The 14,524-nt window shown below is 48.2% G+C and overlaps 1 protein-coding gene and 1 long non-coding RNA gene across 3 annotated transcripts in view; both read left to right on the plus strand.

The window, feature by feature from the left end:
* Positions 1 to 4,269, plus strand: part of LOC135818782 (uncharacterized) — a 5,051-nt gene extending 782 nt beyond the window's left edge. Inside the window, exon 2 of one of the 2 annotated variants that reach the window (XM_065332032.1) lies at positions 1 to 4,269. This exon is cut by the window's left edge and continues 205 nt beyond it. In XM_065332032.1, coding sequence (XP_065188104.1) covers positions 733 to 2,016 — 1,284 coding nt within the window. In that variant the 5' untranslated portion in view covers positions 1 to 732 and the 3' untranslated portion in view covers positions 2,017 to 4,269. The other variant, XM_065332037.1, reaches the window with a different exon arrangement.
* Positions 4,270 to 7,406: 3,137 nt separating this feature from the next.
* Positions 7,407 to 12,941, plus strand: LOC135806897 (uncharacterized). Its single transcript, XR_010551334.1, has 2 exons — positions 7,407 to 7,805; positions 11,985 to 12,941. It is a non-coding gene; the product is annotated as an uncharacterized LOC135806897 (long non-coding RNA).
* Positions 12,942 to 14,524: the final 1,583 nt, after the last annotated feature.

Raw genomic sequence — 14,524 nt, forward strand, 5'->3', positions numbered from 1 at the left:
CCGGCAAGTACCGCTTCGCAGCAGTTGTAGAATTCGACACCAGGGCGCGGCAGGCGCTGTCGAAAGATTTGTCCCGGTCACTGGCAGACCTGGACACTGAGCTCTACACGACCTGCTTTACCGGGCAGGCACTCCCCTTTTGCAACAACTGCAAGAGGCTGGGGCACCTGACCGCCTCCTGCACAACGCAGCCCTTTCGGAGCAGGCCAAAGGAGCAAGGTGTCAGCTCCAGCGCAAAACCAAACGAGACCTGCCGCCGTTACAACTACGGCACCTGCGTCGGCTCGTGCAAGTTTCGCCACGCATGCATGTTTTGCTCGGGAGAGCACCCAGCTTCCGCCTGCCCAGCCAAGAAATAGCGATGCCGCGAAGGCAGCCCCGGCAGTATCCTCTCTTAATAGTCTTATTTATAATATTGCACCGCACACACCCATCCACATTGATGTATTGCACGATGAATTGCGCACGCACCCCGACCCCTCTTTTGTTCTTGCTTTGATTAATGACTTGCGTTTTGGCTTTCGCATTGGTTTTACCGGGCCTCGTAATGTTTCTGTTCATAGTGCTAATCTGTCCTCTGCAACAGCTCACCCCGAAGTCGTTGACCAATATCTCGCAACTGAATGCCAGCGGGGCCATACGGCCGGTCCCTTCACAGCTCCGCCATTCGCCTGCCTCCGCACATCAGGAGTCGGCGTGGTCCCGAAAAAATCAGGCGGGCACCGGTTGATCATGCACCTCTCCGCCCCGCAGGGGAACAGCGTGAACACGTTCATTGACCCTGACCAATACCGCTTCAAACTGATTACGATCGACTGCATTGCCGATCATGTTCGCAGAACAGGCCCCTGCGCACTGATAACCAAGGTGGACCTGAAGCACGCGTTTCGGCTCTGTCCAGTACACCCCGACGACTGGCCACTGCTTGGCATGCAATGGAGATCGAAGTATTACTTCGACACAGTCTTGCCGTTCGGTCTGCGGTCCGCCCCTAGCTTGTTTAACCGCCTAGCAGACGCGCTTGAGTGGATCCTACGCCACAAGTACAGCATACCCGCACTCGAGCACTACCTCGACGACTTTGTTTCGGTATCACCACCAGCCACTGTGGTGCCATCGTCGACAGCCGCAGTCCACAAGGCCACGATCCTTCAGGTGTTCGACAACCTGGGTGTCCCCACTGCAGTTGGCACCGACAAGGTGGTGGGTCCATCCACGTGCGTCACCGTGTTGGGCATCGAGATTGACTCGGCCACCGGGGAACTCCGCCTTCCCACTGACAAGCTCCGCGCGCTGCAACATCTGCTGCAGTCATGGTCCACCCGCCACACCGCCTCACGGCGGGAACTCCAATCTCTAGTGGGCCACCTGTCTTTCGCAGCAAAGGTTGTTCCAGCTGGACGCACCTTCACTAGACGGCTCATTGATGCATGCACTTCCGCTCACAGCTCATCGCCCATCGTCCACCTGAGCAGCGATGCCCTAGCCGATATCCGGTGGTGGCAGGAATTCCTTCCCGTCTGGAACGGCAAAGCCCTTATGCGCGACCCAGAGTGGTCTAGGTCACCGGACCTTGAGTTGTTCACGGACGCATCCGGCCTAGGCTTCGGTGGCTTCTTTCAAGGTCGCTGGTTCGCCGGCGCATGGTCCGCAACGCAACAGACGCCGCCATACACCTCCATCATGTGGAGGGAGATGTGGCCAATCTCCCTCGCCTGCCAGCTGTGGGGACCGCTTTGGACGCAGAAGAAGATCCTGCTCCACTGCGACAACGCTTCCGTGTGCGCTGCCTGGGAGTCGGGCACCTGCCGGCACCCAGGAGTCGTGGCGCTCATACGCAGCACCCTCCAGACGGCCGCTCGCCACAACTTCTGTCTGCTTATCCGCCACATCGCCGGAGTGGACAACGGTATCGCAGATGCCCTATCCCGCGCTCAGTTCCCACGGTTCCGCCTCTTGGCGCCCGGGGCCGACCTCAGTCCGTCGTCACTCGCAAACATCCACGCCGCAGCGTGAGGAAGTCGCCATCCAGGGTCCGCCGTTACCGAGATTGGACGCTCTGCTCCTGAGACCACAGAACTTTGCTTCTGCCCCCGTGTTTTCTTTTGTTTCCTTTACTTTTTCCGCTGTGTATCGCTGCTCGCACAGCCTACTGCCACGCCCCACCCGTTGCACCTCTGCACTAGTTGTTAAGCCCTCGCCGGGGTGTTACTGCCTATCATTTCTGCCTCAACCCTGTGTGCTTACGGATTGTCAAGTCCTTTAGAATCGCATCCCTGTGTGCTTATGGACCGAGTCAAGTCCTCTAGATTTGCCGCCCGGTGTGCTTAGGGACTGAATCAGGTCCCCTAGACGCCTGCACTTTCTTTGGGAGCAGTTCGGTCCCGCCGCTGCCTAGGGAGACCACCGCAATAGACACATCTAGATGGGGAATCAAATAGGCAAGCCGCAAGCAAAATCCGCACGCCTCATGGCAGTAGGCCTCCGCCGGTCAGAGAGCCCCGTTACACCTAGGATCATGACTGCGCTCATGGGGGTGGGTCGTACGAAGCAGGGTCACTCGCACTGACTGAATTTCTTTGTCCTTTGTTGTGTTGATTCCAGGCTCGCTGGCCGTTGCCGCATGCAACCGCTCACATGATGGCTCGCCAGCCCAGATCGCTCATCTATCCGCAGAAAAGCAACCTCCCGCAGGAGGGCCACCGCAGTCGCTTCCTCCGCAACGTACCGCTGGCCCCAGTCAGCACGCAGGGCTAGCTATCGTGTTTCTCGCTCGCTTCCTAGCCGCTGTCTAGGGCAGGTGGTGATGGATGTGCGCATGTTTGTGTATATGCTTGTGTTTATGTGCGCGCATGTGGGCATGTGCGCTGCTATACGCGGTCACTGGTGGATGCATGTGGCACGCTATCTCTTCTCCTGTGTCCTCTCTGCCAGGCTCGCCAGCCGCCGCACTTTCCGCACGAGCCGAACAACTCATATCCAATTCAGTGGCCGCAGCCACGCAACACACATATGCCCCGGGCTGGCACGCATTCCGCAAGTTCATGCAACAGATTCACCGCGACCCGCTGTCACCGCGTCACGATGACATCCTGCTATTTGCCGCTTCCATGTCGCATTCTGTCAGTGCCGGCACTTTGAAAGTATACCTGGCCGCAGTCAGATACAACCTCCTCTGCAGGGGAGGACCTGTCGAAGTCCTTCCATCCAGCCGGCTCACCGCTCTGGTGAAAGGCCTGGAGAGAGAACGCGCATCGCTCCCACGGCACGCAACTGCCCAGCCTCGGAGACAGGCTATCACCGCCGTACAACTCAAGGCACTACATCTTTTCCTGCAGCGTTCCGCTTATAGCCCTGGCGACACGCTCATGCTATGGGCCGCATTGACGACAGCATTCCATGGTCTGCTGCGAGTTAGCGAGTACACGTCCCCGTCGCCAGCAGGGTCGGGTACCCTGAAAACTCTCAGGCGCGCTCACCTCGTGCTCTCTCAGGCCACAGCCAGCTTACGGCTTCAACGCACGAAGACATCGCAGCTGACAAGCGGTGGCGAGGTTGTGCTGCATCGCCATGCAGACCCGCAAATATGCCCCGTCCTGGCCCTCGAGGCATACGTCAGATCATGCGCATGGGGTAGTGACGAACAACCTCTCTTCAAGTTCGGCAATGGACGATGGCTCACGCCCAATGACATCAACGTAGTGTTGCGCAGGGTTCTGGGCCCCAGCTACAGTAGCCACTCCCTCCGTGCAGGTGGCGCAACGCACATGGCGAACCAAGGTGCCCCGGAGTATGCCTTGATGGCAGCCGGGCGGTGGTCCAGCGGAGCTTACCGCACGTACGTTCGCAGGCCTGCAGGCATGCCGCGGCGTTACTGAGCCACGGGTCGCAAGCACCGCACGCCCCCCTTTTCTTGGAGGCACGGGCTCGGCCGATGGGCACGAAATCCGCATGGTGCACATCCATCGGCTGCCGCAGACAATACAATTAATATACTTGTGGGTACTACCGAGTACTTAGTGGTCATGCAGTTGCCATAGCAATGTACTGGTACACCCAGCCTTTATGATTGTTACATGACCCCATGGGTCGTCTTTCAAACGCTCTTTCATAGCCGATAGATGGCGTTATTTGTTCCTATCATACTATGTTACAGATGGGCGGCCTTAGACGGCCCAGTCCGATCATTTCACGCGAACTATGTTATACGTCATCATGATCACAATAATCATGTCGTGCTCACGTTCAATATAAGCTTGCGACACCCCACTGGCTCATTTAGAAAAGCGATCCTGTCAGCTTTTCTATTATTGTGTTCACATGGCAGAAAAAACGACACCGCTATGCTACGTAAGTTTCTACGTAAGGTGCTCGGTATTTCACTTAGGCTACGTAAGTCTCTACGTAAGGTGCTCGGTATTAGATCTACCAACGCGTGGTAGCCGTGTGCTGTGCACGTGCACGGCAGACATTGTGTTCAGTGCATGCAGTCCGCGGATCCGTGTTCGGATGTGCATGCGCGAGGAACTTCCTTCTTTGGAACTGCTTCTTGCATGCATGAGCTGTTTCGGATATTTCGTCTCATGGCCTGGCTTATTTCGTTTCGGCGCTGCTGAGACCTCCTTTCGCGGAATATTACTCAATGACAGGTGAGTTGACCAGTTGCCTTTGATTCATTTGCTTGTGTTGACTCTTTCATTCAGGAAAAGTGTGCTGATTTTGGGGCGGAATGCAATAAATAATGGAAAAGTTGACAGGATCTCTTTTCTAAATTTTGCTTTTCTGCTGCCGAGCTGCGAGGCCTCCTTTTACGGAATACTCGATGACAGGTGATCTCTAAGTTAGTTGACCGGTTTCCTTCGATTCATTTGCTTATGTTCACCTTTCATTTACGGAAACGTGTGCTGATTTTATTCGGATTTAGATCCATTTTTATCTCTTTGCCCTTGTCTGCAGTGTGCGAAGAACGCGAGTTCAACTTCTTGACGGTAAGGCTTATGTTAGATGTGTTGTCGAAATACTCATATTCATTGTACATTGGTACGTTACAAGTAAGGCACTGGTCAGTGGCATACTATCGTTGGCAGTTCCCAATCTGGAGGGAAAGGTTCAAGTACCAATTGACCGAGTTTGCAAAATAAATTCGCATATCAGGGGAAATCTCTATTGTGGAGAGGTTCAGTAACTTGTTTGTTTCATACGAAACAAGCCAATGGGTGCAGTCTCGTCTCGTGAAAATCTCGTACTTGTATGATTGGATTTGTTTACTCAAGTCTGGGCTGTTTGATTTGTGAGTACCGCCGAGATTGCACTGCCTCAAATAAAGTTTCGTGCCGCCAAAGCAAGAATTACGATCTGCAATCTGTTTGTAGTACCTGTAAGAATGTGGAGTACATGTATCGTACTTTCTCTGTTGCTGTTTGAGTTGCCGTCATGTTGCTAAAGAAAGGTTCAGTAGAGAGGTTCTGCAAAACGAAAATTCGAACGAAGTTTCGCGACAGTCCTTGCGAAAGTGTGTGCGAATTTTTGCACGAACTTTGCGTTCTGCACATTTTCGTAGTTTGCGCGGGCCAAGTGCACTTACGCCATGACCCGACCTCACGAAATTTCCTACGACAGTTCATTTCGCGTTCCCTGCAAGTTTCGCGTCCAAAGGTGCGAAGTTTCGCACTTCATGATGTAGAGCGAAAGTTTGTACGCATTTTCGTTTTGCAGAATCTCCCTAGTGCCTCAATTGTTTCATACGAGACGAGGCAATGAGTTGGTGTGGCTTAGAATCTTTCGCCGTAGAAGAAATCTATTCGTATGTCTATTGGAGATATAATTGTATTCTCCGGTTATAAAATAGGTTAAGCTCACAGAATAAATACCATCGGTCCCTTGGTGTTCGTCCTAAAGAGGTTCGACTGGATATCATTCATACTCACCAAAAGATGTGTAAGATTTTATTATTGTGGAGTGCCTTGTTTATCTCTCAGTACCTCCAACCATAGCCTTGTACCTTTTCTCCTCAGGATCAGTGTAGTTGTTGGAACGAGGTTTTGGACTCAGCAATGTATTCGTTTACATTTTAATACATGTTTATTGTTCCTCCTTTGCTGTGTTGTTTTAGACAATCGTGGACTAACAGTTTGAAGTCATTGAACTACTTCCAAAAGTTGTATCGACATCAACAGGATTACGATTTCAGTTTCAACATGATGCTGGATGACCTTATCACGATAACCCATGACTATAAACCATTATAGACACAGAATCAACAAAAACATTTGCGACACGCACCTGCCGCATGGCTACATTTCTCAAATAAATCTGATTGAGGGTGGAGAAATCTGAAATATCTGAAAGGCAAGACAATTTTATGACAGAGTCATGAAATTCTGCACCAGCAACATGCACAGAATGACCTCCGTATAAAAAAAGTATCACCACCACTGCATGCTCACATGTTTACCCGCAGAAGAACATGCATTATGCTAGTGCCATTTTCTGCAAGAAAAGGCTTGCACATCAATGCGTATAATATGGTATTGATATGATGTGAAGGCCATCATTTACATATTGATATAGGGCATTCCATTGATTGGTGACAGAAAAAACAAAAGAAATTATAGCAATAAAAACTGCTTTATGGCAGTTTTCTAAAAAAAGTTATTGTGTTCTAGTCCATGGACCCCGTCTAAAAAGTAAGAAATTAACGAAATGTGATAGCTGAAAATTAAAATTTCACACAAAACCTCACAATAATCACACACAGAATGAAAAGCTACATGCAGAAGACCTCTTCCCCTCGCGATCCTCTTTCCTATGCATGCATGTTGCCAATTGTTGGTGCAGTACAAGTTTAGTGTTGAAAGCAGGGAGTAGTATTGTACTACTCCCTGGTTGAAAGCAGCATTTCAAGTGTTGTGATTATTGTGAGGTTTTGTGTGAAATTTTAATTTTCAGCTATCACATTTCGTTAATTTCTTACTTTTTAGACGGGGTCCATGGACTAGAACACAATAACTTTTTTTAGAAAACTGCCATAAAGCAGTTTTTATTGCTATAATCTCTTCTGTGGTGTGAGGGTTAAAGTCTTTTTACACACTGCTAGCTTGCTGCCAAGTGCAGCGCGCTAGCGTGGGTCTCGAACTCGGGACCTCAGCTCAGGCAGGCCTGCAAACCAGCAAACCAGGGAGTCGTAAAAGCCCGGGAGAGGACACGGGATGCGCGCACGCGGACGATGTTTGCCTCGGCCAGAAAGTGAAGCACGCTAGGCCGGCGCGGCCGGATCTGCTCGATCCACGGCGCTGTGAGGTATATTATGTATCAGATTGCAACGACCAGGAGGCTCTTAGTAGTGGCTGCAAATGACCGATATCCGTCACTTGCAGCTCTGCATCAGAGACCTGTAGCTGGCCTGAAGAGTTGTAAAATTACTCCTTCGTAGCCGGGGGAGTCAGAGCGAGGGCGATTCACGGCTTGGTCAAAAAACTGTCGGCCTGGAACGTAAACGTGGATCTGCCGACACAGTTCACCTGGTTCACACGCCTGACCTGGCATGCTGCCTTGCGTGAAAGGAACATTTTTCCGAAAGCAAGCTTCTTCTCCAAAATTCGAAATTTCTTTCCAAAAATGCCGTCGTCCTTGACCTCGAAGCTGAATGTTGTTAGGATAGAAAATTAGCGAAGATGTAGCCGACCCATTCTGGCAAGCCGTGTGCCCTCTGGATATGCAGTTGTTCGCCATGGTCAACAATCTTCTTCTCCTTCGTTCGTACTTTCGCTTTCCTGACCACGAATACAAGCGGTACCCATGCTCAGGTTAGTGTTTATTTGTCTGTCTATGCACATACATGTAATACAATGTACTGTTCGTGCTGCAGGCACTGGCCGATCATGGAAATAGAGGAAGCAGCCAGCTTTCTTTGAATTCTCGTGCTTTCAACAAAAATATGTACACACTTTCCTTGGCTCCTCTTTCCCACCGCCACCATGCATGCACAATCGAGCTTGCTTTAATGCCCTGCAATGCAGAATGCTCCCACCACCGCAACTACCACCGCCGCCACCACTACCAGCAGCAGCAGCAGCACCACCACCGCCACCACCACCGCCACCACCACCGCCCCCACCACCACACCACCACCACCACCACACCACCACCACCACCACCACCACCACCACACCACCACCACCACCACACCACCACCACCACCACACCACCACCACCACCACACCACCACTGTGACCACCACCACCACACCGCCACCACTACCATTACCGTGACCACCACTATAGAAGCATTGTCGTGCACGGCACGTCTGCAAGAGAAAATAATAGTATGCCAGTGCTGTAATGCCCTGCAGTGCAGTATGCTCCCGCCACCACCACCACCACTAACGTTATGGAAGCATTGTCACGCACTGTACATCGATCCACAAGAGAAAATAATGCCAGTGACTTACTAGCACCTCCATGCTGCATGCGGACCTGGACACAGCACTGTTCCCTCTGCAGGAAAGGGGGGGGGGGGGGGGTGTATTTCATTGTCCCTGCCTGAAGTGATAATGACTACATGACATGATATCCAGCTAACTTTGCCAGTAACGAACGACCCTTGATCGGGCATGAGAAAAGTGTTGGTATTTGGGAGTTGTCGTCATTCACGGGGTTGAAAATATACGGCTATATTGTTACTAGGTCTGAAGATAGTGTCACTATCCGTGGGTTGTTATACCCGTGGTTGACTGCAGATACGTTTGGATTATTCCATGAGTATATGAAGGGCATACGTTAAATATTTTCCTGAGGACATAGCACGAGGAAATTATGGGGAATGCAGTACATGTATAGAATGGTGCAATCCATTTCTCCCAGGGCACTTTCCCAAGACTCCTTCCAATATTCACTCTTGGCGCGACCCTTGTGAACTGAGCGGGGTGTATCGTTGAATATACCCCTCTCAGAACGTCTTCTGATTGGCTGAAATCGCCCAATTCATACCGTTCCATGGATGTCAGGGAGTCGTAGCACCCAAGGAAACAACACGAGATCATGATACCCAAAATGATGTACTGTAAAAGCGGAAATTTTCAGTGGTGTTTTATTTTCGGTAACTTCGGTGCCGACAATTTTTACCGAAAAAATGCACCGAACTTTTTCGGTACTACTTAGTGGTACTAGCACCCTTACCTGGAAAGCGGGTATTACCGAAAATTTCCCTCCACCGAATCGCCGATTTTGGAGAATTCCGAAAATATTACACCACCGATAATTTCTGCTTTTACAGTACACAGATTGGATCCATGGAGATTCTACATGATCTGTGGTTTATGCAACTCGTGATTGCGGACTTGACTCACTGGCCCCAAGCATGGGTCAGTCAAGCGATGCTATATGCGAGCATGTATGTATCGCACTTGCCCCTAAGGCAGTTAGGGCAACTGTCACTGGCAGCCCAGGGTTGAACCCACATTAATAATTTTTGAAATTTTCCAGGGTGACACGAAAAGCTTCATGCACACACACAGATTGGATCCATGGAGATTCTACATGATCTGTGGTTTATGCAACTCGTGATTGCGGACTTGACTCACTGGCCCCAAGCATGGGTCAGTCAAGCGATGCTATATGCGAGCATGTATGTATCGCACTTGCCCCTAAGGCAGTTAGGGCAACTGTCACTGGCAGCCCAGGGTTGAACCCACATTAATAATTTTTGAAATTTTCCAGGGTGACACGAAAAGCTTCATGCACTGGGTGGTCACTCTCTATTCGTGTATACCACTCTGCCAATAGTGCATAGAGCTCTCTTTTGAGCTGCCCAGCTGGCCCTCGTTATGATTTAGGCTGAAAGTCTACCGTGCCGTCTCCCTTATGCTATGACTCCATAATGCATATGTACAGAAGAAAAAATCCTGGGACTCCGTTGATGAAATTCTGTTTTGTCAAGTGGGCATTTTTGATTATTGTGAATGGCGTGTAGTGCCATAGTACAGTTCCTTTTGCTACATAACGTTTGCACAAGTCAACTTTCAGCAATTGAACTAGGAAGATCTATGTCTCTGATCTTGTCATTTGGCCCGGCTGGTGCTGTGCACTAACAGCCATTGTCAGGCACCCTCGAAAGACCAACAGCGATGAGTTCATGACCCAAGCATTATTTGGGCCGTTAAGTTGACTAAACGGGAGTGTAGCAAGCTTTGATCGGCGTGCTTGTGAAATGTTGTCCGAGCTGAATAGAGTCTATCTCCTGCGGTTTAGTACAACAGTTTCACACCTAATACTGTAGATTCGACGTCTCCAAGAAAAACCTCCGTGGAGACTGGAAACTATAGCAGATCATAAATGATGTAGTAGCTCAGCTGATTCCTCAGCTCGTGTCTAGGTTCATGTACTTTGGTAAACGTGTTGTGGCAGACTCCATGTGCAAAGCTGCATACTCTTGGGGTTATTGATTCTTGCTGATGATTCCATTAACGTTATTGCATAGATATGAACATCATAATAATTGAATGTTGGCAAGACCCAACAAGGTGTCCCTAATGACTTACATCAGATCTTCACAAAATGCACATATGTACTGTAAGACATGATTTTATAATATACAATCATGTCTTACAGTATATATTATATAACGAGGAAGCAAATCTAACGTTTTAACGGATGACATTTCTTCGTTATAATAGATCCGTTGAGGCCGTACTGCTTCATATATGCTGTGTGTGGATATGGCAGAATACTGCAAGATTGTTAACATATCTTCTCGTTAACCTATGAATTTTGGACAATCGTTAAATTTGCGACTCGTTATAACAGCATGTCTTACAGTACATCTTGAAAAGCCATATTTTGGTTTCACATACACGTCTCATTTCTATCACAGAGATCAGTAGCCATGGGCCATTGGTGGCAATACTGGTAGGAGTCGCCCGAGGCTTAGCCAATAATTTCCGTTCTATACCCAAAATACATACCCGAACTGGGCACAAATCTATCCCATTCCTTGGTGCTGACCCCTTTGATGCGCCCCCGAATCCCTTAGCATTATTAGTACCTCCAATTCATTTCATCATCAGCTCACCGCATGCTCAGTACTGTGTTGTAAAGTATGCAAATTTTCGACGCTTTTAAATTGCAGCCTCCCCAGGGCAAAAACACATCTCGGCCACATTGAAATTTCAGCCTGTACTGCTGATGCCTGTATAGTGTATACACTGTCACATTGAACCTTGCGAAACAAATTTTAGGCTACAAATGCCCAGTACATAAAAGTGGAGAAGGCACTGAACGAAGTGTCAACCTACGAATACAACCTCAGTGCAACAACATGCTCTTTCTCTTTCTGCTTGTGTAAGCAGAAAGAGCACGTTGTTGCACTGAGGTTGTATTCGTAGGTTGACAGTTCGTTCAGTGCCTTCTCACCTTTGGTTACGTAATCTTGTTACCTTTTGCGTTTCCTCTAGTAAATAAATGACAACCGCTCTATTCAGTTGCTATTCACTCCTGGCGCATGCGCTGGACGCAAAATTCTTTTATTAGTGATGTCGAAAAAGTATGCGGTTGTCAGTTGACAAACCTCCTTTTATTTACAATTCAGTTGCGTGATGTCCACCACTTTCCGAATTAAAAATGCATAGGCCGATATTAGCCGAAAATAAAATATGCGCCGAATATGCAGTACCTTGCGCACTCTGTTAGAAGACATTAGGGCTACTGGGAATGAATGCTCAAGTAAAATGATGAAGTACAGTAATACAATACTATAGGGAGTTCATTTGGCATGAATGCACCAAGCCAACTCTCCTATACAAACAGTATAGTGTTGCTGCCAAAAATATGATTAGCTAAAGTTGCCTTTTTGCATTATTATGGTTGAACTTTTTTCCTGTAGCTTCGTTCCCATGCTGTGGATTTAATCACGAAATTTGTTAGCAAGACGAAGAGGTTTTATGTGAGCTTACTATTCTACCTGCACTTGCTTTTATCTTTTTTGTGCAGGACTCTGAGAAGCTGGAGGGACCCCACAAACCTCAAGCATTGAGGATACAACTTTTAACCAAGAACCAGGCAACATGATGTGCATGTATCACGTTCGCTGTGATTGCATCGTTTCAGGGTACACTGACAACATACTAGTACTAGGAACTAGTCCTTGATTAGCAGCAGTGGTCTGAATTATTGCCTGGCCGCTATTCATATAATCCTTTGGTGCTTACTCATCGCCTTGTTCTGTCTCTAAAATGGCGTATGGGTGTTCTGAGGCTTGTAATATTTGCTCAAGCCGCGCATTGGCATTGGTGCATGTCGGTAAATGCCAGCCACTGCTGCCTAGCTCAACATGTTTTGTATGATGTAGAATGCGCTCTGTGTATCTACAATCGAGTGACCTGCTTGTGTGGGCTAACTGTAACTACACCAACAGTTGCACTAGTATGTGCACTGTGCTGGCACAGTGTATCATACTCAGTCTTGTCACTTCTTCTTCCACGTTTACTGTATTGTTTAATTCACTGTACACATCTTGCCCAGCTCCTCTAAGGCCACACAGAATTAGTTTGTTGTTTTGGGCCACTACACTCAGCTGGTGTAAGGTTGGTCTGCTTCTCTCTTCCTTCTCTTCGACGTGTCCAGCCAATCATTCATGTCAAGCTTTGCATAACTTAGATCACTGTATATACAGTCACCTGGCTGGAAACGTCCATGGCTGCAAAATCCCATCTTTCTTGAGGGACCCCATTTTATAGAGTGGACGACATTCACTTTCCTGATAGACTCACCTCAGATGTTGGTACACTGTATTGTACCCATCCCTGATTTGTACATGCACCACTTTTTTGGCAACTCCGAACAGTGAGAATGTCTGCTGTGGATAGTTCTCATGCTTTTAAACTCATTCGTAAACAAGTACGGTTTTATACCACCAAAATGTAGTTCATTACAAGTCGTCGATTATGATCCTTTGTTGAGACGAAAGCTTCGGGACCTGGGAGTACTTGTGACATACCCATATCATACTCTGTCAGGTTCTGAAGCTGTGTGCTGTGTGCCAGGGGTTATGGCGATCGAGTGCATGTATGTTCGGATAAGGGCGTGGGAAAACACTCATCTAAAGCATACTCATTTCCTCATGCATACTTTCATTTCTCATTCTTTTTGGCACACACTCCAGCTCCTCGAAATTATCATGGGATGCATGTTGATGACAGCCTGCTGCCATGCAGCCTGAGCAGTTCGGACAATCAATCATTCGGATAATCAGCATTCTATATTACTACAGTTGTAGCAGCTGTATTTCATGTACAGTACTACAGTAGAGTCAGGCGCCGAAGAACGTGTTGCCCAAGAATGTCCAGCCTGAAATGCTAAGAACACCACCGCCTTAAGTTTAAAAGAATGGCGGTGTTGGTTTTCCGGTAGCTTTCGGGATACATAATTATGATCCTAACATGATTGTTTCTAAGAACATGCTACAAGAACGCAGCCAGATGGCTGAAAAATAAGAACACCCCAGGCTAACCTCTTGGACACAACGTTCTTGGACGCTCGACTCTACTGTAGTATGGAAGAACGCTCTTCGGCAGGGATGTTACATGTTAGAAATCATGCGTACAAGATGCCTATTTAAGTCCGCTCTTCTTTTATGACAAGCTTTGGCATGCATGCAGCTCTTAATAAATCCCAAAGGTGGAGTGCAATGACATGCATTTGGAACCGTGATCACTAAAATCCTGCGCTTACCGGTAATTCTAAGATTTAGAACTATAAGTGATGTTGCACACCAAAGAACGTCGTTCCGAGGGCCTAGGTCGGGGGCGTTCTTGGAAGAACATCATGCTGGATTGTAGATAAACTATATAACCCGCATGTGTGTGATAACAAAAGCTGCGGTACAGTGCGGAGAAACTAGTATAACATACTAATGTCACCAGGTTTTCTAAACTTCTTGTTCTATACTGGAGAATATTCCAGCGAGTGAATCCAGAGCAAGTGCTATGGAAATGGACTAGCGAGAGCTCACAATAGCCATTCAGACCCACGAGTCCTTTCTTGAACCGAACAATAATCATCTATGGCATTCAACATGCAGTTTGGGAAGCCATGCAGTCCTGGGACAAATATCCAAATGCATTCTTGTCTCCAGACCAAACAACGATGGTTATCATACTTGACAATTTCCAACTCTACGACCACCATGCCAGCTCAAGCAAAAAGAAGCAAAGGAAGACGGAGATTTCTACTTGTGCAGCCATTCAGGGAGGAGCACGAAGGCTGTTTTAACATTACATGATTCGACTGTGCACGCACTTTCCAAAAGTGTACTTATCACACACCGCGTGAACTCTTAGGCTGTTTGCAGTGCGATATACTTACATGTGCATGCCCTTGCCGCACATTCACACTCCAGTACAAAACATAATTATGCAAATATGTAATGCACATAATGTAACATTCTACGCTTGAAAGCAGATCAGCATTCGCACTTTTCCATTGCCTTCAGGCTGCAACAGCATATTGCAAGAGGGCACAATGGTCCAACC

The sequence above is a fragment of the Sycon ciliatum genome, chromosome 1 (genome assembly GCF_964019385.1).
Source record: "Sycon ciliatum chromosome 1, ocSycCili1.1, whole genome shotgun sequence".
NCBI classification, from domain to species: Eukaryota; Metazoa; Porifera; class Calcarea; order Leucosolenida; family Sycettidae; genus Sycon; species Sycon ciliatum.